This window comes from Neodiprion fabricii, chromosome 3 (assembly GCF_021155785.1).
Source record: "Neodiprion fabricii isolate iyNeoFabr1 chromosome 3, iyNeoFabr1.1, whole genome shotgun sequence".
Lineage (NCBI taxonomy): Eukaryota > Metazoa > Arthropoda > Insecta > Hymenoptera > Diprionidae > Neodiprion > Neodiprion fabricii.
In genome coordinates, this window is record NC_060241.1 from 7,456,371 (window position 1) to 7,479,773 (window position 23,403).

Below are 23,403 nucleotides of genomic sequence, written 5' to 3' on the forward strand. Positions count from 1 at the left end.
TGGTTTCTTTTTCCTTTTTTTTTTTTTATGATAAGAAATCAGGTTCGTTATATTTTTGCGACGAAAATAAAGCGCATTTACACATGTCTGTGATCGATTATACCATAATTCAAGTAATATACAAACTCACGTTTCAGAGCATTCAATAACAAGCCTTCGCTTTTATTCATCAGTATACAGTTATTCTCAAAATATAAATAGATATATTAAAATAAGATATTCTTACAACAAACCTGTTGCTGTACTGATTATATCACTGAATAAACGCGATATATCTCTATTAATAATCTCTATTGCAAGGCCACTGCAATTCACAAATATATTTTCTCTTACAACAATTTTTTTAATTTATAGCTAAAATCGAAAAAACGAGGTATTATTTTTGTAATTTGATTACCCAACAGTGAAACAGGCACATTTAAGTGAAAAATTGTTCTTGGTCTTTTTCCAGGCTAATTTCATCAAGATTTTACACTCCAGTCATGTCTCAGGAACGTTAATTTACTTTTATTCGTCAATCGCAATTACGGTTACCCTAAAATAGTAAAAATCTATCCTAACTATGGGAAATCGTAAAAGCGTTCATTTTAGATATACATACAATCCTTGTGCGAGATTCAATAGTAAAGTAAATTGAGTCGAGTTACATGTATGTACATCTGCTTATACGACTATCAATACTCGTCATGTAGGAATGAGATAATCAGAAAGGTTCTGCAATAACAATCGGAATCTTCTGAACACTCCAGTCAAACCGGATCCATTGAATGTCCAATTTTTCTTGAGTGATATAACACTGTAGTAAATTTTCGACGTGTTCGAGACTAGTTAAAAGCTACGAACTTGTCTGCGAAAGCGCAATAAACTCAATCTTTGGCCATGCTCAGTGCAACGACTCTTTAAACCCCTTTTTTGCAAATATTAAATCATTTGCAAGATTGTTCTCGTGCGTTACCAAGCCGATAACATCGTACCCTCGTTTTGCCATCATTGACGACATAAGCTCAAGACTATTGTCGCCGTGAATGTATTCGACGGAAAGAGTCTGAAAAAAGAAACAAATATTTATTGATTGCGGTTCTTGCACGAGTTGCAAAGTCAGTGATAATTATAACTGTAAGAGCTCGGCCCTGAAAATCAATTTGTCTCATTATGCGGTTGTCTTGTTCTCACCTTTATATCTATCTTGTCAAAAGGAATCGTTTCCAGAACTTCTAACTCTTGTCCCTCGATATCCAAACTGAAGTAATCTACTCGTTTGAAGTCGAGCGCTGCGACGTAAGATGCCAATGGTAAGCACTGTATTTTGATATGCTCACCGTGATGGGCCACGTCTGGAGTGTTTTCCAAGCCTTCTTCATCAGTACCGTGTTCCTTGTGTAACCGACCGATGTTATCAGCCATCAGAAAAGTTCCCTGAAGGAAAATTTATTGTTGGACATAAATAATTGCAAGATATAATGAAAAGATAAGTGAAATGGTAAGATCACTTCCTACGGTATCGATGTCAATTTGAGAGTATGCTGTATTAAGTCTTTACTGATGGTGTTGAATGTGACTTAATGTCAAAGCATGTAGATATCACAGTCAGCGTAATTCTACATGCAACGCGGAATACAATTACCCAAAAAAAGTTTTGTTTTACGCAATAATGCCGAGAAATGTATGCCTGCGATTAAGTTACCACTTGTTTCAGGAATACGGTTCCTGCCATTATTTTCTCATTAAATGTAACATTTTTTTGGACAGTTTTGTTTGAAATTTCATACAGAATTGTACTGACTACAGCATTTTCACAATAATTCTGTATAGAGTTCAATAATAGTCAAAATGAGCGACATTTTACTTGATTGGTAAAGACTGACCAGAGCATCTCCGTGAAAGTTAAAATGTTGTTAAAAACTTTATGAGAAAAAAAGCAACTTACCAGCATAGGATATTTTTTAGTACTAAGACAAGTGTTGGATAAGTATGCCTTTCTATTTTTCTGCTGCAGTTTACGGTAGTTGATGGGATCAGCCTCGATGAGAATACCAGTCCAGTTCAAGTATCTTTCGAAGAACAAAGTGTTGCTTCTGGTCTGACCGTCGTAAGCACCGCATTCTATAAAAAACCCATTTGTCTGAAAATAGATAAGAAACAAGACTTGGATTACCAGCTAGAGGAAAGTCTGGGAGTAAAGAAAATCGGAAAGTATGTTACATTGATATTGTGTAAATCATAAAAATCCACTTGCCATGTTTTTGAAAACCTCATTGATTTTCGCTGCTTGTCCCATCGATGGGTCGATCACTTCTGGGTTATCGAGATTGTAAGGCAACGATGCGTTGTATCTATTTACTATCCACTTTTTCCGCATCTCCTCTAAAAGTCCAGGATCAAACATGGAAATGCTCTTGTTGTTGTAGTTGCTTTTTTCGACTGAACAGAAAATTAATACTCATATAAGATCCGTGCTGATTTTATTTCAATCTAATACAATATCTTCATAATAAAAATTATTTCAGAGATTTTCAGAAACTTTAAGAATATCCCATACTATTTGCTCAAAAAAATGTTGCAATAACTTTCCCAGAATTTAAGTTGGTAAGTTTTTACCGACTGAGTAAAATTTTGTTCATGTCGCGCGGTTATGTTATATTAGTGCTAGACGTTGATGCCAAAAACTTGCAGCCAACAAAAATATCAAAAAAAAAATGCTCATACCAAGCAACAATAATGACAGAAAAAGTACTTCGTCTAATTTAAAATCACGACTAAATTGCAAGGATACATATTTGGATTATCTGGTATTATTCTCACAATGTGCAGAAAAATATTTCAACAATTGTATTTTCGACATAGCCGGTAGAATTACGCTATTTGATGATAGTCAAACCAAGTGACATTTTACTCAGTCGGTAAAACATAACTACGGCATCCTCTTAAGATTTTCGTAACAGTTGATGCTGCTCATCGCCATGAACATTAATTCAGAGGTTTTCAGAAACTCTCTGAATTACCCAAACTATTCACTTGATTAGTTGAATAATTTGATAAAAAATTTCGCTAAATCAGACTTTTGGAGCCTAAAGTAAGGTTAGCTTTCACGGTCAAATTAACCAAATCAATTAAAAAAGTTTTAACGCAATACAGTGACACTTAATCAACAATACAGGCGTTCTTCAATCTCTCACGAATAAAACGACTTTTTGTGTCGATTCTATATTATTTTAAGCTAGATGCGTGACCGCGTTATGCAAAAAAAAAAAGTGTAACTTCATCCTATAATAAAAAAAGAAATTCTACTCATGCTGCACATCGATATAAGTAGTGAAGGCCAGCTAATTGTCATACTTTTCTGTTTTTACGTATAAGGATGGAGATTCAATAAATCTTGGCTGTTTATTACGAATTTTCATTTCGTCAAACAGTCGCGAACAGAAATAATCCTTTGTTCACGTCTAACTTTTATACGATTCCCCTGAAAATAACCATTTCTACTATCAAATTTCTGCGCTAACAACAAAATACTTCAATGATTCTCGTGCGCAAAATAATTCCAATGATTGTTTCCTGAAATTCTTTGACGTTCTCCATCAGCGTATTTTTGTGTATTCATAAAAAGAACAAAAGAATTTCCATTCCACTTTAAGAGACACGTGAAAGATTCACTTGAAATGTATATCGTAGATTCGAATACTGCTATACGCAACAGAGCATATAATGCTTCGCCATAATCTAAATTCATCCCACGTTAATACCGGCCTATTAACTATACAATACACCAACTATTCTATTGTATAGAATTCTGCAAATATATTAGTTATTCGCTGGTAAAATGTCTCTGCACTACTTAAAATGTGCAGAATGGCGTCGCAATTTTACTACATTAAATTTCCACTTTAGAATATATATCATGCACTAATGTAGCGCCTGATGCAGATGGTATTACGTCACCAAACTTGCTGCCAGCATATATATATACATATATTAGAGAGCTAGGTATAACATGGTAGCAAAGAATCGATACGTTTTAGTAATTATAATTACAAAGATAATCAGAATAATCTTACATCAGTTTCGCCGGTACAATCATTAATCATTCGTTCAACATGTTGAGTGATTAACTTACGTACACAAAATCCGGTAGAATTTTCCGTGGATTATGTGTGTCAACGAAGCTATGAAACTTGACGAATCAATTTGAGATAACCCTGTCACAGATAATTTACTCATCTGTCATCAGGCTTCATAAAAGTTTATAGAGAGAAAAACTTATATTTATGGTGCTCAACCATTTGAACGGAAGTTATACAAGTGAGCGAAAAAATGTGTAAGAATGAAAATACGCGTCTCGGCAAGACTTAAAATTTTGACTAATGTCTGTTTCGTCAGAAAACTTATATTTTTCCAGGTATTCGGGAAAAACAACTTTTGTGTTTTGAAAAAATGTTTCACAAGTCGTAAACATTGATTTAAAAATTTGACATTTTTTCGGAGCTTTTGGTAATATTTTACCAAAGACAGAAAAATACAATTACAATTACGATTATGCCTCGAGTCAGTGTCCATGTAAATTCTAAATAAATTCTGTTATTTATTCCTGAATAAATGTACTCGTCCGACAAATTGATTTATTTAAAATCTTTGAAAATTAACTGCATTTTTGCTAAAGACTCGTACTAACGAGAACTAGCCAAAAACTGAGTACTTTTTTGCCACAGATACTACGGCATTTGGATATAGCTCAAGACTAGCGCTAAGTGTTTAAAATATGCAAAATGCCATATGGAAAGTCGTAACTCTGACAATATCACTATCAGACAAAGCCTGCACGATACTTGACTCAGTTATTGGTCCGAATAATAATTGTAACTAATAAGCGGTGACCTATTCGCATGCACAGGTGTGTGTATAATTATATAAGTACCTACAGCTCGCGGGGCAAACATTGGAAAAGCGTCGGTAATTGAGAATGAAGGTTAAAACTAAAGAGGAAAAATTCGAATTACAGGTTCATGACAATGTTGATTCTTAGAAATTCAAATATATTCAGCAGTTTGTCTAATTTTATATAATAGCTCGGACATTGTGGTTTCATATAACCGTATAAGAATGGTATACTTAAAGGCTGATAAGAAAGAAACGCTTCTAGGCTGTTTATTCAGAAGATATTGGGAACTAGAATTGAACCATTTGTTCCAAATAGTGATTGACATTTTAAATTCTACGGGTGGAGAAAATTGATACTCTCAAAACAGCGTTTATTACAATCAGAATTTCAAAAGTAAAAACTTTTCTGGTCAAATTGTAGATTGTTGTGAAATTGAAATATTTGAAATTTGGATATCCGGGTGTTCTTCCTCCAAGTGTTACATTTGTTACGCTTAGTAGTTTTTTATCCGAAAATCAAATTGTGATTTTTCATTTTCAAAAATCGAATCTGTGTGATTTTTTTTTAACTCGGTATTTGTTTTTCACCCGATTTGTTGTTCCTCTCGAATTCTGGTAATATCGACAAACGGTCCAACTTCCTCCAGTTGCAATGTTTCAAACAAAATTTTGAACAGCGTATTGATTAAAAAATATATTCTTATCCGCAACTTTTCGTTCTTGACAGAATCACGCTGAAAATTGTTAAAGCTAAAATGTAACCTCAAAATTAGTACGATTTCGAAGTCTATCCACAATCACGTCTTAAAATTGCTTGAAATTGTTTTTCTGTACATTCTTTTTGGTGTATAATAAAAATCCTGACTTTTGTTTAACAAAAAGCATAAAATTTGGCATTGCGAAATTTGATCAGCGTCTTTGTTCGATTACTTTTCATCATCCTAGACTGGAATTAACAAACAAGTTTCAATGTCTTGAAGCTAGTTGTATTAGTTGATTAGGAGTTTGCGAATCTTAGCTGTTTAAACTGGTAATACATCATTTATTCCACGCTTTAACCGCAAGAATACCATTAAAGTGGCTGTACTACATGTGAACTTTTTATATTGAATAGCTAACTTTTTCCGGCACGAGGAAAAAACTGCCCGCGATGTATTTTTCCTTACGATTAGTCTAATAAATAAAGATAATAAATAAAGATAGACTAATCAGCAATCTCAATAATTTCTGATCAGACACTAAATTTGTTTCGATATTTACCGAGTTATCAGAGCTACGAAAATTGTATACAAGAATCTAAACACTTAAGTATCGAAGTAATTTTTCTTTTTACACGGTGGTTCAGACACACATTACGTGATCTACCGATTTCGAATTAAAGTACTAATTTTTCTGAAATATTCCACGGCTCGAATATCGTTCGCGAAGGCCAACTCATCCTTCATAAATCAATATGGAACGTTGCGAGAGCGAAACAGATTCTAGAACCGTACAAAAAGTGTAATATCAGAAATCCCCTGTGACGAAAATTCTTCTCTAAAATTTTTATGCCAATGCTGTGATGTCAAGTACTTCAGAAAATGAGGTTCTCTTAAAATTTTTTCATTCATTCCGAAATAAAATATTCCATAAAATATTCGAATTTATCTTCGATAAACGTCAATCATAAAATAGACGGTCAAAGTCTTACGATGAAAAACGCTTGGACATTTACTCTTATTTGAAAAAAACTTTGCCGAAAGAACCAAGAAATTTCCAACTGTAAATAAAAGTTTACCATAGAAAAAAGTTTGCCTTAAATTCAGTATTTAATACTACAACGCAAAAAATTTTCCTGATGGTCGGATGGCAGAAAAGCTCCGAAAAGCTCCGACTTTTGGAACAGTTGTATTTTTTTTTCATGTTTATTCGGGATATTTTGAAACTCACACGTTTATTATTTAATGAAATATGTACCGAGTTTCAGAGTATTATTCACACCACAATGTTATGGGTTAAAATTCTCATTCGTCTATGGAACTCGCTGAATTTTTTGTGTAAAGTGTAACCGAGACCGGTTTTTAAGATGACTCGTTACGTGTCTTAAATCAAAACTAATATATCCACAGTAGTCGAGCCAAAGAGTAATCCATTTTTTATAATTTTTGGTTTACTACTTCAGATCCGTCATCAGCGTTCTTAAAATTGCTTTAAAAATGCAAGTCTCATCCCAATCGAATAACTGATTGCTTTTTAATCAGCCATGCAGGATCCAAAATTTTGAATTTCCAATTTTTGAGTTCAGATTCGTAATCAGTGACGTCAAACTCACCGGTTTTTCAATTTGTAGCAACCGAAGGTATGCTTCAATTGGTCAAATACTCAAGTAGTCACTTTTGTTGCATCACATGCATTCGTCAATATGTGCGATAGAAAAATTTCACTTCCACTTTAGCACTCTCAATTTCATGCGCAACACCGCTACGGCTGTCATCCATGTATACCTATGATAACGATATCGCAAACATCAGGGCCGGCTTATCCACTATGCCGACTGGGCACCTTCCTATGGGCCCCAAAGCAATAGGGCCCAATTAATAATAATAAATAATTTCTGAATAAATAATTTCTGTAAAATTGAAAAGAAAGCAACAAAATGATAATATCGACGAATAGACTCAGAATAAGGAGCATATATGAGGTATTCCAAACGAATGTGAACAATGTTTAACCCCGATAGCCACCAATTAATGAATCATCGATTTTTTCGCTGATTTTGCCGCACAAAATGGACATTTCCAAATCGTTCTAGATCTTTTGCATTATAGGCTGTTTAAGAGGACCCGCAAGTGAAATTCTAGCAATAAAATACATGTATGCTCGAAGGCAGATTTTTTTTGTGCATGGTTTTGGGTAAGAAATAATGTCCCACGTCGAAAAATAATTTCGGCAAAATCTTCACCGTGATCGAAATTTTTATTTTCGAATGAAAAAGAGTTTCGCTAAAATCATGCTTGAAGTTGTTCGAAACACTCGACGGAAAATGTGAAAAAATCGGTCAATCTTGATATCAAGAGATACGTTTTAAAGTAAATAAAAACCACTAAAAGGCCGTTTTTGTACTAGCAAGCTTCTCAGTTTCATGTTTTATAACTTCTACTGTCATATTTTCAACAATATTCATTCTTTAACAAAACCAAAAAATATCATTCTGGGTATGAAATGAAAATTGTATCCGGATTATATCTTTAATCAAAGAAAACGCACAGATAATTTGAGTTGAAACAAAAATGGAGCTTACGAAAAAAGTTTAATTTCGTAAATTTTAGTAAAATTGATTCTTTGATTTCGAGCAATTCAAAACAAAGTTTAATTTTTCCGTACTCCGACAAAAGTGTAAGGTTTTCATTTTACGAAGTAATCAGTTTGAGATACCTCGGTTTTAACAATTGGTGCAAAAATTCCTGTGGAACTAGATAATGTCTACTTGATGCGGTACAAGTATAAGGAAAGCAATTGGGTCGGAGTGAAAACTAATATTCTTTGTTGATAACGCCTAACGTAATCAAGGATTGTACGAAACAGGGCCCATAGTTATTATACATGCCCTGGTCGATTTCGACGTTGAGATATACAGTGAGGTACGTAACATGTACATGATATGTACGAATACGTTTGTCCTTCTTATAACGGCAACTTGTCTATTAGTACAATTTTTTTTGTATCACTAACTATTTGTAAGTTGTTACTTATACGACTGCCAAAATTTATTTATTTAATTTTTGATCAATATCTCCCCGAATAATTGTTTAAACAACGAAATGCTAATAATCTAACTTTCAGATCCACAAACTTCCTACAACTTTTACTTGAAACTTTTTGTCCTCAAATAAATATTTATCAAGTTATAACGCTTTCTATGTTGCACCATCGGGTGGAAGGTTAATAAAAACGCGGGATGCATAAAATAATGATGAAAATTCTTCAAACATGTGGAAAAAATATTGATGAGGTGACAAATGGCAATAAATAATTTGCTTTCTTAACTGCAAAAAAAAAACAGCAACTACCTGATGGAATTTTGTTCAAATTTATATTATATTTTGGCAGTCGTATAAATCGTTAATAGTTAGCGATAGAAAAAAAGTTATCCAACAAAAAAGATAGGAAATATCATTATCTGCAATAAAGGTCATTATCATTTTGGGCCTAGAGTGCACGGTTACGGAGATACAGGCCGAAACAGTTTTTCTCAAAATGGCGGCACTTCCGCCCTTAAATTTTGTAAGGATTTTGTGAACGTACATTCGGTACGTCATACTGAACCTATTTATGAAAAAAAAAATAACTCCTGTAATTTAGGGCATTATGGTCAAGAGTAACGGGTCCCCTATTGCCTGTACTATATATATGCAACATAGGATAACAAGTCCGATTCTATATGCTCGTTTACGTTAGTCTACAGATATGAAATAAAACAGCACACGTTTGAATAAATAAACTAATTAAAGAAATTATTCCTTATCTCATTTAAATATATCCACTGTACGAATACTTTTGTCCCTCACTGTACACGACACTACGTATCTCAAATTGCGAAAAAGGGCTTAACAGCCCGATTATACATGCAATTCTGAACAAACACCCTGCATACATTTTCATTTAACGTAGAAATAAAGTAGAATTCGTGCCATTTCTTTTTTATTTTTGTTTTTTTTTATCAGAATTGCGTATAGAATGGGGCTGTTAACCCCTATTTCGCGTTTCACACGCGTGGACTTTGATCATTTTGATATTTCGAGATGAATACGTCATCGTCGAAATCGACCAGGACACTCCCTTAAGCAGTATCAGTCAAGTTTAAGAGAACGCTGCGATCCGTCTTTACCGACCGCATTAAGTGTTGCTTATTTTCACTTTTATCAGAGACTACCCGCCACTAATGAGAAAATACCGCAGTCAGCGAAATTCTGTATACAATGCGAAATACAAATACTCAAAAAACTTGTGTTTTACGCAACAATAATGCCGAAAAGGACATTTCTGTAATCGAATTGCCACTTATTGCAGGAATCCATTTCATGACGTTATTTTCGCGCGGAACCAACAAGTTTTTGAATAATTTTTGTACGGCGTTACACGTAGAATTTCGCTTACCGCGCGATTTTTGCATCAGTACTCTTTAGGGTTTCATAATAGTCCAAATATACGACATTTTACTCGGTCGGTAAGGGCTGACTACAGCATCCTCGTGAAGGTGGTTGGAAACAAGCCGGTAACCCACTGCAGCGTAAAAATGATAGCCCGCCTTTCCTTTTCTTGTTATTATGATATTATTTAGTACGACACGTGACGTAATTGGGGCCCGTTCACGCATGTCGATCAGCGAATCAAACTCGCTTTCAAACTTGTTCCCTGACAAAATATTGACGAAAAGAGATTGTTTTGCCAGCCATAGACAATTTACAGTATTCGTTAACGTCGATAGTAAGTTTCGGATGCGCAAATTATTTTGAAAAAATAATTACGCCGGTTGTTTTGTCTCAGATTAGTCTTACCGCGAAACGTCATCGACGCATTCATGCTCGATAACACATTTTCTTGCAAAATATATTGCCTGTCACATTGTAAGTTATTTTCCTAATTTTCAAGGATTGTTCAGCAAATCAAGAACCGAGTCAAGCATTTTCACTCCGCAAATCACGTATAATTAAGATCGCGCATTGATGCAATCTCGTTAAATGATACAAATCAACGTTAACGGAACAAGATTGACCAACAAGTGGAAAAATGGCGCTTATGAATGAAATTCTGGCAAACTCGGTGCGTCTCAAGTAATGGTCATCCGACACATATATCGTACAACTAACAATATCACTTTCTAGAGATGAAACAGCTGTGCAATTTAAATCTTTAACCCTGCGCTGACCATCTGTAACGATATCGTTAAAACACCATGCTGGTGTAACGGATCGAAAAATAGCTGATTGTTCCAAATTTTTTTTTCTTTTTTTTTGATGGTTAAAATACGCTAATGAAACGTTTACTTTCATTTTTTTTCCATTTTTTACAAGACGGTGTAAACTCTCAAAGAAAGAGTTTTCAAGCTATCGGTCTTAAATTTGGACACAACATTCTTCACACCGTTCTTTTTATTGCTATGGAAACTTTTATTTTGAAATCTTCATCTTCATTTTTTTAACGAATAACTGTGAAAAACATTGGCCAAGTTTGATAGTTTTTGTTCAAACCACCGCCGTTTTGTCAATTATGATAAAGAAAGTCTCTTTGGCAAGATAACGGCTTTCACACTGATTAATAATCTTTTTACTAATATTTTTTTAGTTAACATTTACGGCCACAATCGTTTACACCGTGAGGAATCTTTTTTTTTTTTCGAAGTCATTTTCAACCTTATAAAACAAATGTAAAGAAAATAGTAATGAACGTTTAAAAATTTATATTCTGTTCTTAACGAGTGCTTTAATTTGGCATTGAAAACATCAGACTGATCAGCGTATTTTAACCATCGAAAAAAAAATCGCGAAAATCAGCTACTTTTCGACGTCAAGTCCATTTCTATTTGTTAAACAACTGAAAATGTTGTGATGTAAACTGTTGAATCATCAAGTAGAAATGTTAAACTGATTTTAAAATTTTTTTTAGACTTTCCGGACGCTCCTAAGCGGGTTAAAAATGGCCAAAAACGATATCGTCATAGATGGTCGGCGCAGGATCAACGAAACAAGTGATCTTTTATTCAGACCCTTGCTTATAACTTGCTGTTAAGTGAACAAGAATCGTGACGTTTACAAACCAGATGAAATGAATTTTCGTTATAATTTGTTGGATTATTCTTCATCGCTAACAGCGACCAAAATTATTGAGGATAAAAAATACATGCAAAATTTATATCTACCCTGTTTCCGAGAAAAAGACGAATCTGTAAACTTGCCGTTGCGCACAAATTCGACGTGTAGATTTGTCGCGTTATGACGTCACTATCGGTAGAAGTGAGTCACCAACATTACATCAAATTTCAATCTATCGGACCAAGTCTCAATTTTTTACAAAATTTTTATATCACGAAATCTTAACAAAGTCATCGCTGCATTTTTCCATACTTCGGTACAAAAATTTTAATCTCTGATTTTGAGTCATCGTTGTCACCACGTGACCAAACTTTGACTCGTAACCGGCACGTGTTTATTCTTCCGATGGATAACACGTTTTTCTCCAACGTGTGACTGGCTGACGTAATTTTATTTAACCTTGCATCTACTTATTGAAGCATTCATTCATTCATTCATTCATTCGTTCGTTCATTATGGCGAAACGTACCTTGCTGGCCAATAGTCGCGATGAAGAAGTCGTCCTCATAACTGGGTAACGGTTCTGTGACCGAAGTTTTCGACACAATGACGTAGAGACCGAAGAGAAACAGAATGGTTGCAACAATGACGTATTTTTGGCGCCAAGCTAGATGTACAAGGCCAGTTCCAATTTGCTTTAAGCGCTGCAAACGTTTTTAATTACCATATTAAAAAACATTTGTCCAATAATCATGTATAGATACTGTTAAACACCCGCTTCAATCAGTTAATTATGTAAGCTATTTTTGTCAATTGTCATATGTACGTCACAAGGTAATGGGCACAATCATCGCAATGGAATATGCTAACGATAAGATCACAGATCAAAAAGAAAGCAAGTGTCACGTGATTTGAAAGTATGAGGATAGTGATTTTCGTGCTGTTCCAACATCGCCACAATAAGTGACGCCTTTCATCAATTAAAAACATTTACCACTACGTAGGACTTTCTAACCCGGTATAATAAGGACGGGATAATAAATTGAGAGAGAAAAGAGGCATGTAAAGCAAGCTGAAATAGATTTTCGGCACTTGTGTCACAAGTGCGCTGAACGCCACTGGGCTGTGATACCTTTGCACTTGAGTGTTTAATTGAAAGAAAATCTAACCAACAACCAGTTTTTCCATAGAGACTAGAATCGCATATCGCCACTCACGCACAATCGAATTGCCAAAGAATCACGTGGCGATGTTGACACATTCAAGCCTCACCTCACATCAACGACTCTAGACGTATAAATAAAGATCACGGATGATATGAACGACAAAAGATACCAGGCAACAGCTGCGAACAAACATCAGCTTCCAATAGCATCGTAGCAAAGTGCACGTGAATACTCATTGTTACGAGAATAGAAGTTAGCAAATTCAAGTCAATATTAGATTCAGGCACGTGTTAGCTTCACTTATTAATAACAGAGGATCTCTAACTGCACCCCATGATTCAGCTGCTATCAACCGTTACTTATACGGTTCAAAGGTTTCGAACATTCCGGAATCGTACTGGCTAGTCTCGTTACCTCCATTCTAATTCAAAAATCGAACACTCGGTACGGAACTCCGATCCGCCTTGCTTCCGCAACCGACTTCAGGGCGTCGCGTCGATGGTTCACGGTACACTAACGCTGGTTTAGTTTCGGAGTCATTCGGAGCCGGTGTCGACATTCGGTGATGCTCGGTGTGTTCCTCTCAAAGCAACGACGTTCTTAGTCCTGGGGTGAGGGCAGGAGAGAGGGAGGGGGGGGGGGGGGATTAGGAGAGGGAGAAAGAGCAAACAAGTTACACTATCGAAGGCATTCGCGTAGAGCGGATTCTAGACATAAGTGTAGACACCTTTTGGTGAGCGCTGCTGGTGCGACGTGAAGCTTGCATAAGGGTACCAGAGTATACCAAAGTACGGTTCACGTCAAGCATGCTGCTGTTTCGGTATACTTTGAGAGTTTCTAGGCGAGCCAACTACTTATCGTTAGCTGAACACGGTGATCTCGAAAAGATTTCTCTGTTTGAAGTTTGAGGCCCGCCGAACGCCCATCAGGACCAAAACACGCGTATCACGTGCGATATGTGATGTGGATTTAGGCTCCGCGTGTAATTTCGCGAGTCACCCAAGATTTTAGCAACAGTACTTGTTCGAGATTCGAGATTGAGGTGTCAACGTTTTTGACGATCGTTTCAACGCCGCCGAGAGTGTTCACTCTGATACTGATCGCGACGTTTCTGCGACCCGCTGATGCGCCCACGCGGTGACTGAAGATTTACAAAGATAGCCAGCCTTGTGTATCGTTGTAAAGCAAGTGAAAGGGTGCGGAGGTGACGGCAGTGTTCTACACCTACCGACTCACCTACGGGATTATCAACGGGGATTATGTTGTTGATTCGGTTGGTAACGATGAAAGTTTCGAGTTTCTCGCCTCGTCCCTCGTATAGCTTTAAGGGGTCTCATTTGGCTGGCCGTGTTTAGAGATCTTTGATCGATGGCTTAACGTACGTAAATACAGTCACATGCATCCACGATAAGTCCGTGATCCACGTACACGAATCTTATTGAGTTCTCAAGATGTGGTCTTAAGTGAGCGATGCGCATGCGCAGTGAGGAATTTTGTCATCCATCTATGCGCACGGATTTGGAGTTGTAGATTGGAGAGAACAACGGAATTCAAGATTGCCTACGCTTTAGTCTGCGGGAACACTTTAAGTGGGAATATTTCTTCGATTAAGCCCTTGACTGTCAGTGACACACATATGGGCAGAAAAAAGTCGGGCCATTTTTGTAGCACGATACATATATGGGCATTTGAAAAAAAATATGTTTTACTACATCTATTTGACTGTAATTTAGCGAATCATCGTTTTTAAGGTCGCTGAATTGTAGGATAAATCTATGAAATTTTTACTCCGACAAATCTCATTTTCGCCTGACTGCTAACGGGCTAGAGAGTCTGTCAATCGCAAGCTTAGTTAAATGCCTAGATACTCGTCGCACAAGTTTACTTCTTTAATTACCCAGTTGCTTACACTGCAGCCTTTTACGCTGATGAATAATGGGTAGCATTACAGAAAACTGTTGCGATTTGCTAACTGTTGGCATATTGGTGACAGTCGTGTAAGCTGGATTTCATTATCAGCTACTGTCAGTTACCAAGTTTCGTCTCTCCGTTTGTTTGCTGAATTCTTGACAAATAGTATCGAATTTTCGGCTTGTGATGCGATACACTGGAAACAAATATGTGTTCAACAGAAATTGAAAGTTGGCGTTAACTTATCGCCAGAATGCACTAGGTCTCCAAATATTTTGTACGGATTGATCGGTACTTCCTAGTTGACAGCAAACAAGTTGCAATCAGTTCATCTTGTTTAGAAAGTTACAGCTCAACTCATTTACCAGCCGAATCAATCTACAGAAACATCTTTTTCGAGCTTAAATTCCCTGTCCGACTTCTTCTTTATCGACAGAAGAGAAGTACCACCAATATTCTATTCAATGGTACCATGGGAACTGTTGATCGGATCCGTTTAATCAATGCTTCAAGGGCTCCAAGTAACTGGAATGAAAATAATTACACTATTTATGGTTAAAAATAATTCCCGAGTTAGTGTCTTTCAACCTCAAGAATTATATGATATTCCACAGCAATATATGTTCGTACACGCAAGTGCAAAAGATTAGTTGATAAAACTGATTAATGCTAACAATCTTTTCAGATGACGCCACGCGAATCGAAAGTTACGCAAGCGGTAACTTCAACGGCACATTGAACGTAAAAGAGGCTGAACATGAATCAGATCTTTGCGCTTCGTCTTCATATTTGTCTTGCATCATTTTCATCTCACGCTGCTATTTTGATCGTACGATAAGTTCCGCTGATACCTGATACCGCGATGTAATTCCTGATCAAAACGACAATCTGTTACCTGTATACGGTAGTTTAAGATTCTGCCAAGGCTGACGGTACGATATTCTCTCGGTCAAATTATTGACCGTTTCACTGACGTTGCGTTGGTCAACATGCTGAGAAACTTACCATCACAGCTGCTAATGTACGCACAGCTGGGAGAAGTCAGCTGGTACCGTTCGTGTCAGTTGATCATGTGACACGCTGATAATAACCTGCTGTATCCAATATGGCGGCGCTGAAGTGCGAGTCGACGGATGCTCTCAGTGCGGATTTGTCAAAATCGCCGATATTCTCGGACCACACCGTTGAGACAATAAAGGAACATGAGACTTCCGGAATACCGCTTCAAACCGCCTGGACATTCTGGCTGGACAAGTGAGTTAATAATAAGGAAACGGGAAGTATCCAAATTCCCCGGATACGTGTAGTATATGTCTATAGTTTATGCCCGCGAATGACATTGTCAATTTCAATCAAGCTCCAGTACCTGTAACTTGATGAATAAAAATTTCACTTTCACCACGTTTTTGTTTCTCAAGTTTTTCACTTTCTCACGTTTTCTTCGTTGCCATCACTGACGATGTATTACAACAAGTAATCGAACGTTAAAACGTTTCGTAATTATAATATGCATTTTTAGCATTAGAAATTGTGTAAACTGTCTGTAAATTGTTTGTTTCTTTGTTGCTTACAACGCGTGTACTCCTATCATTATACGTATCAATTACTACTTGTCTAGATTACGAATACTCGCAGTGTTTACATCCAGATAGTTACACGTAAGACGAATCATTCGGATCTTACATTGTATTTAAATCTTACAACGTTTTTCTGATTCTACTTTTTCATGTTGATAAGATTTTATCGAGTTGTTTGTGGTACACTTTTTTCAATAAATCGTAACTGTGTCGACATTGATTATCTTCTTTATTCTTTTTCGGACGATAAACGTCAATGTTTTAGTGAAAAAATACCACTTATCGTCATCATTTTTCCAACAGTACTATAAATATTTCCATACTTACAATAACTAAATATATATAATTGTTGTCGTGAAGTAATGTCCGGCAAATATTACAGTTATAAGATTCTATAACCAAACCAGAAAATAATAAATGTACTTTAAGTTCACTAACTTTCAAATCTTCATCCGGATAAACGACATATTTGTATCTTAAAAAGTCGTAGTAACTTATGCGAGAAAACAAATTATTGATCCAGTCGACCGGAATGCTCGTCAAATAAAGCTTGAGAAGTTTTCGTTGGCAAAATTTTTAAATCTATTGTTTAAAAACGAGCAGTAATTCGCCATTCTTTATCGTTATGCCAGAAAATATAAATATATATATAAATAAAACGTTCAACTCTTTACAAAAATACGTATTTTCCATTAGTTTCGGTACATGCGTCAACGACTTAAAAAATTTCAAAGAGAAAAGTTTTTTTTTGTTCCATATTGTTTTCATGAGAAACTTCGATCGCAATGCGGATTATGTTAGAATTGATGTAGAGAACTCAAATTTTCAGGAAATTTTTTAAAATTCATTTGAAAGCGTTTAAGCCCCTGGGGGCATAAAAATTCATAAACAACCTTGTTAAAAACCACTCGAAGCAGCATAATCGCTATAGAAGTATCTTCTTCAATAATTCATACTTTGCTATCCGGAACCATTGGAAATGAATACAAATTATTCTTCTCCGTACTTCAAACCATCTGTGATCACTTGAGATTCCTGCCAATCGATCTTTACTTCAAATAATTATATTACGATGTGTTGAGCGCAGTGTCACGTGACCGATTTAAGAGTTTTTATGAGAACGCAACTTGGACCTTAGAATAAATTTGGAAATTTTTGTTCTCTTGTCAGCTGCAGCTGAATAAATTTACAGATTTTTCTTGAGAATCGGGAGTCGATTCTCATCGATTTTGAGTCGATTTCAGCAAAGATCGGCCGGTGGAGTTTCGATACAAATGATCGATTTTCAGGAACCAAAAGATAGATTCTTGAAGAGATTAGATCTTAAACCCATCACTACTGAAAATCGTAATTTCATATTATTTCAAACAAGCAAATTTCGTCAACAGAATTCAATATTCTCCGTGAGAATTAGCACATCATGACATTTTCTTTATCCCTTGTTCCAGTACATTTTAAATGATCGCTACGCAAGAAAGTCCCGTCTATAGTATCAGCTTAATCTTTCATATCACTGAACGACTTTCAATCAGTTTACTTGAATTCGTCACTCAAGCATCGTATCTTACCCTGAAATCAATACTTGCATAACATGAGTCAGATTTGTATCGAGTAATCGCATAATTTTGTAGTAAATTACACAGAACCAAACCACTCAATTAGATTTAAAGATAGAAAACAGATTTTTCTAATAATTAGTATCGGATTTATAGCGCAACGAAGAATTGTACTTATCGATTAGAATGTCAAGAAACTTCATTCACATAGGAATGGAAAACAGAAAACTTCAATCTAATTTGCCAAATACCATTCGATCGCGATTTTAATTACCATCATACGAATTTTCCAAACCTAAGATTTTGAAATTTGATTAGGACGAGGATCGAGATAAAAGTTTGTATATAATTTTGGAACAACGCTTTCACCGTCATATCAGGTTGGTTATAAACTTGAAGCATTTAAATTTTCAATTCCAATACATATATTATTATTTATACACCTTCCGTATGATATTCATGAGGTGGGGAGAAATTCGATTTCCGTTCTGAAAAATCTGTCAAAATTGTTGAAAAATAACAAAGCAAACTGCATTTTTGTTTTTACAGAGCTATTTCAGGAACAACGGCAGAAGAATACAAGGCAAATTTGAAAAAAATTTATACCGTCAACACGGTACAAAGTTTTTGGGCGGTCTTCAACCACATACCAAATGCTGGTGATATTCAGGTCAGTTTTTATCCTTTTTTTTTTTGTGAAAATGTATACTATAGGTACACATATACGTCATTATTGTGCGACGATAAAATCAAAAAAAAAAAATTTTTATAAAAACATAAAGAATTCAGATTTACCATCGCAAGATATCGAAACCAAATACATTTTTTGTCCGGTGAATATACCGTTTGAAAAATTTCACAGATACAGATCCAAACTTGCAATAACTTTACTGAAACCAATACGACGTGAATTCGAATTCTAGGATAAAAAAATGTCGCATTTCAAAATGTTCCACAATTCTCGAAAAAAAACAAGTTCAGCAAGCATCTGTTCGAATTCCTCGCATCTCTGAAAAAATTCCTAAGATAAATCTACGGTTAGTCGCGATTGTGAGGGTCTCTTGTAATAACGAAAAGTACCTTGACCCCAAAATCAGGCATCCATAGGCATAGGAAAGTACGTTTTCATGTTTGACTCTCTCATTATCTCGCAAGATATGAATAATCTGGAATTATTTGCGTACTGCAAAACAATTCGTTTCTCGCACCACAAAAAAAAAACCGCTATTAAAGCAAATTTTACTTACGTGACTTGAAAATTTAGATTATTGAAGATCGCGGCTGATGAAAAAAAAACAAAAAAAAACAAAAAACAAAATTATAATTGTAAGTAAATTGTAAAACAGATTTTTATATTTTTCAAACTCACGGATTATCGTTTCTTTTCCAACAGGTAAGGTACAGCTATCATCTGATGAGGGATGAGAGATACCCGTTATGGGAAGAACCCGTTAACCAACACGGTGGAACATGGAGACTCAAATGTCACAAGTACGATACGGTAAGTGGACATCGGGTTCCCAATTCGGTTACCAGCACACTGACACAATTTACCGAAATTTCCATTCGCTGGAGGAATTTTCTTGCGAAACGAATTGCGAATCAAGTTACGAAGGTGTATTGGAAGTATCGATAACAGTAAAGACACCAACGAAAGCTTTTATTTAGTTATACATGCTTTATTTCGAATCACCCCGAACGATTGAAAATCCATCAGCTTTGTTTGAGAAGATTTTACTCGACGATTGTTCGTTTTTTGCAAAAGGTCATTTTCCGCGCATGCATTTTTTGAATAAAATCAGCGATCGTTAAGTAAGATTGAACGAATCTATTAAAATATTTTTTATGATTTAGAATCGATTCGGAACGAAGCATCGAAATCTGAGCTTTTGCTCGAGATTCCAATGTTTTTCGTTTTTGTAGTTTTATTCGAGAAATCTTCGCAACTTGTGAAAAGACCAAATTCACAACTTGCCAAAATTAACGAAGAGCATCGATTTTTGGCAAATAAACCTAAATTAAATTTGATAATGTTACACAGGCCGATGTATGGAAGGAAATCGTTTTGGCAGCGATTGGAGAACAGTTTTCCGACAGTGTCGCCGAGGGTGACGAAATCTGCGGTGTCACAGTCTCAATCAGGGACAGAGATGATCTTATACAGGTACGCTTGTATTTTAACATAATTATTACAAAGTTACGATTTGGCAAATTCCTTACAGGACAATAACTGAATCACTTTTCAATACCAGGCTTGAGAATTATGGAATTCAGTCTGCATCACCACGTGGTTAAAAATCTTTATGTAATAAGGCTGCTAGCGGACAACGGGTTGATGACTTATGTTCGTACAATCGTTACATAACAACTTGTGTTTTCGCGTATCATTATTTATTCATTTATTCAAAGACAGTTGTCGTTTCGCCGTCCTTGAAAAACTGTTTTTATTAACGCGGATAATAAATTACAATACGTAGAAATCGATGAAAAATTCTTGACCCAGAAAATTGACGAAGAGTGGAATGAGGTTGACATTTTTCTTGTACAATAGACGCGACGCACTTACCGAGTGAAAATATGAATAAATCTCGACTGGATTAAAAGGCGGAATCGTTTTTAAATCTTTTCACACGAATACGCAGATTTGGGGAAAATATTAACTATACAAATATACATATTTTCTTCAGATATGGAATGCCAACGCCGCTCTGGCGCCTTCGGCCACCGTGCTGAAAAAAGTTCATCAACTATTGCCGGAAGTCAAGTTCCCTGCCGAATTCTACAAACGTAAGTGTTTCCGGATAATTTGATCACGAATATTACGACTGTTTTGATGATATCCTCGGTACGAGGTGATTACAGATCGTTACATGCGTTACGCACGAATACTTTTGTCAGTACGTATTTCGCAAATGTTATTCGATTGCATAATCGACGACGTGAAATAATGACAGTGATATTTTTAGCCCATCAATCCAATCACGCTTACGGCCGTCGCTGAAGACCAATTTACAAATATGTCGAAGTCGAAGTGGCAATGGATGAAAAATTGATACCCAGTACGTAAAATGTGCGTTCCGACGAACATGCGATCAGTCCTGCAATGTTAGTAGTGTTATATAATTTTATGGATTTTTTGTACATGCCGACGAATGTGGCCAAAGAATTATGGCAGGCAACAGCTGATCTGAAAAACGCATCCTACCATAATGTTATACATGATATAGAGAAAAGCTGTGATCATCGTGGAATGATTGAGAGGAGTAAGAAAGCAAAACTGTCGTTTTTCTTTGATCAAATGAATTTCAAAGCTTTTTGTATAATCCGTTGGTATTAATGATATTTTAATATTTTATTGCAACTTTGTGATATCGAATTTGATTGTTTCTTTACATATTATACAATTATTGGTGTTTTTTGAAATGTTGAATATATATTTTTTTACACTCAATTTTTCTTCAAATTACTTCTCACGTTACGTACGATAATTTTAAGGTCGAAAAAAAGTCAACCAAAATATGAAGATTTGTTTACACTATTTTTACGACATCTAGAATTTTAATGCGGTCAATATTCATCTTTATTTATTTATAAGTATCTTATAGCCCTGGAATTTGACGAACGTATTTCTATTCAATATCACCGAATGTCTCCAGAGATTTTTATGAAGATTTAGGTGAAACTCTGAAAATCGAAACATTGCAATTTAGATTCGTCCACGGAACAAAAAGGAACGAACACAGCACAGAACAGTTTCTTTTTTAAATTTCGCTGTTGCAAATTTATAAATCTGTCGATGGTATTAATTATCATACCGAGACAATATTTCGCGCAGAAATTACAATCCATTTCCTGAAATCCCTTGCCAAATTCTTAGAGTTTCTTCGAATCGAAAGCATAATCGGAGTTATATCCAGAGATCGAGGATTTTGCAGAGAAAATCATTGTGTAAAGAAAACGTAGCTGAAAAATGTTCATCAGTCGAATTCGAGTATTTTCTTTACTTATTCATGCAATTTACCAGGTATACCAACTTTTCAGTGAAAAGCTGACAATCCATCGACGAGCAGCTTGCGATTAGCCATTTTGCAAGTTAATTTTCACCTGTAATCAGTTATTTCTCACGTATAAGTAAGTATAACTAGGCTTCACGATTACTGGAATCGAAATTGAAATTTGTATTTTTCATCTCAGAATCAGTAAGGAATTGGATTGCTTTGGAAAAACAATCATTTCATTGGGCTTCGATACCTGTAATAAAAAACAGTTTCAAAAGTTTGACCTCGCAAGGGAAAACGTCATTTAATTTTTTCGTAATTTTTTCCCACTCGAGCGCAATCGATGACTTGAACTTGATCCCGAAAATGTTCAAAAACGCAATTAAATTCCGTGCAAAAGTCTCCGCTGACTGAAACTCGCGGGTCAAACAGTCGAAAGGTTAAAAATTGAACTTATTTTTCACGTTTTTTAAAACTAAATCATAGACTATACGATAAAAATTCAAACTAAATTTCGATAAAAAATTAAATTATTTACATATTGCATCCAGGATCAAGTGGTAACAGTTAGAGAAAAAAAAAAAAAAAAAAGAATACCGTCTTCCCCGCGATATTTGAACAAAGAAAAATTCCAATTCCGATAGCGACCTTTTAAAATTCAATATAAGAAGTATCCTTCAGCGAGGATTACTTTTGCCACGTACAGAACAAGTTTTTCAAGTGATATAGTAAAAAATGTTGCCTTTACAAGCTTGTAACAAGTGTCCTAAAAATTTCGATTTGCGTCGTAATTTGCTCGTCGAGACGACTCTCGCTGATTTGAAAAAAAAAAAAAAGAAAACAAAACGTTTCCAAACTTTTTCACTACGCTCGAGTCGCGGGTTTTCAATAAATTTACACCACGAATATACTTTATCGCCCATTTCGCGGTACACAAAGCTATTACAAGCTGATCAAAACTGCCATACAATATCGCATAATGAAAGCGTTTTCGAGAATCCTCGAGTTCTGCGGTTACAGATTATTGTTCGCTGTTGCAAAAACGGATATATGTTAATAAGTCAATCAGTCACACCCGACTGCAGGCTAAATACGAGGATATCATTCGTTCGGGGGGGTGGGTGGGGAGAAAACCAGTCTCGCGAGTTTAGAAGGCTGTTGAGAAAAATTTTATCATCATTATTAAATTATCTGTGATTAATCGAGTGAGTTTTTGCGAATACCTAAAATTCCTAGTTGGCCGTTCCCTCGCCGATCATCATCCCGTCTGCCTTTTAAGATTATGTTTGTTGTCGCGCCGTCTCGGCGCCAGGCTTTACACGGTTCGACATCGCGATTCGACGCGGTATTCAAATTACATCCAAGTGCTACTAGTTATATTCCCGCGTCGCACAAATCCCCATTTCCGTTTTCGATATGCCGCATATGACGCGTTATTTCGAGCAACGAATCGATAACGGGGAAACGGTTTTCAACGATTTTCTCCGTAATCGCGAGTTCTACGTCATCGATTTACTACATTTACACGT

At 35.7% G+C, this 23,403-nt stretch overlaps 2 protein-coding genes across 3 annotated transcripts; one reads left to right on the top strand and one right to left on the bottom strand.

Moving 5' to 3' along the window:
* Nucleotides 1-68: 68 nt before the first annotated feature.
* On the bottom strand, nt 69-13,959 carry LOC124177538. Of its 2 annotated transcripts, none has more exons than XM_046559993.1 (6): nt 13,560-13,959; nt 12,196-12,370; nt 2,237-2,421; nt 1,928-2,122; nt 1,174-1,416; nt 69-1,045 (listed from the first exon to the last, which is right to left on the bottom strand). In XM_046559993.1, exons 1-6 carry the CDS (start codon nt 13,638-13,640, stop codon nt 884-886), a joined length of 1,041 nt encoding a protein of 346 aa, XP_046415949.1. In that variant the 5' UTR covers nt 13,641-13,959; the 3' UTR covers nt 69-883. The 2 variants fall into 2 exon arrangements, with proteins under 2 accessions (XP_046415949.1, XP_046415950.1); XM_046559994.1 differs by lacking the exon at nt 13,560-13,959 and adding an exon at nt 13,247-13,541 and having other exon boundaries at nt 72-1,045.
* Nucleotides 13,960-15,806: 1,847 nt separating this feature from the next.
* Nucleotides 15,807-21,327, top strand: LOC124177539 (eukaryotic translation initiation factor 4E type 3-like). The gene is made up of 6 exons (XM_046559996.1): nt 15,807-15,997; nt 18,426-18,546; nt 19,270-19,377; nt 19,918-20,040; nt 20,564-20,663; nt 20,843-21,327. The coding sequence occupies exons 1-6, from the start codon at nt 15,849-15,851 to the stop codon at nt 20,875-20,877; spliced, it is 636 nt and encodes a 211-aa protein (XP_046415952.1). The 5' UTR covers nt 15,807-15,848; the 3' UTR covers nt 20,878-21,327.
* The last annotated feature ends 2,076 nt before the right edge of the window (nt 21,328-23,403 follow it).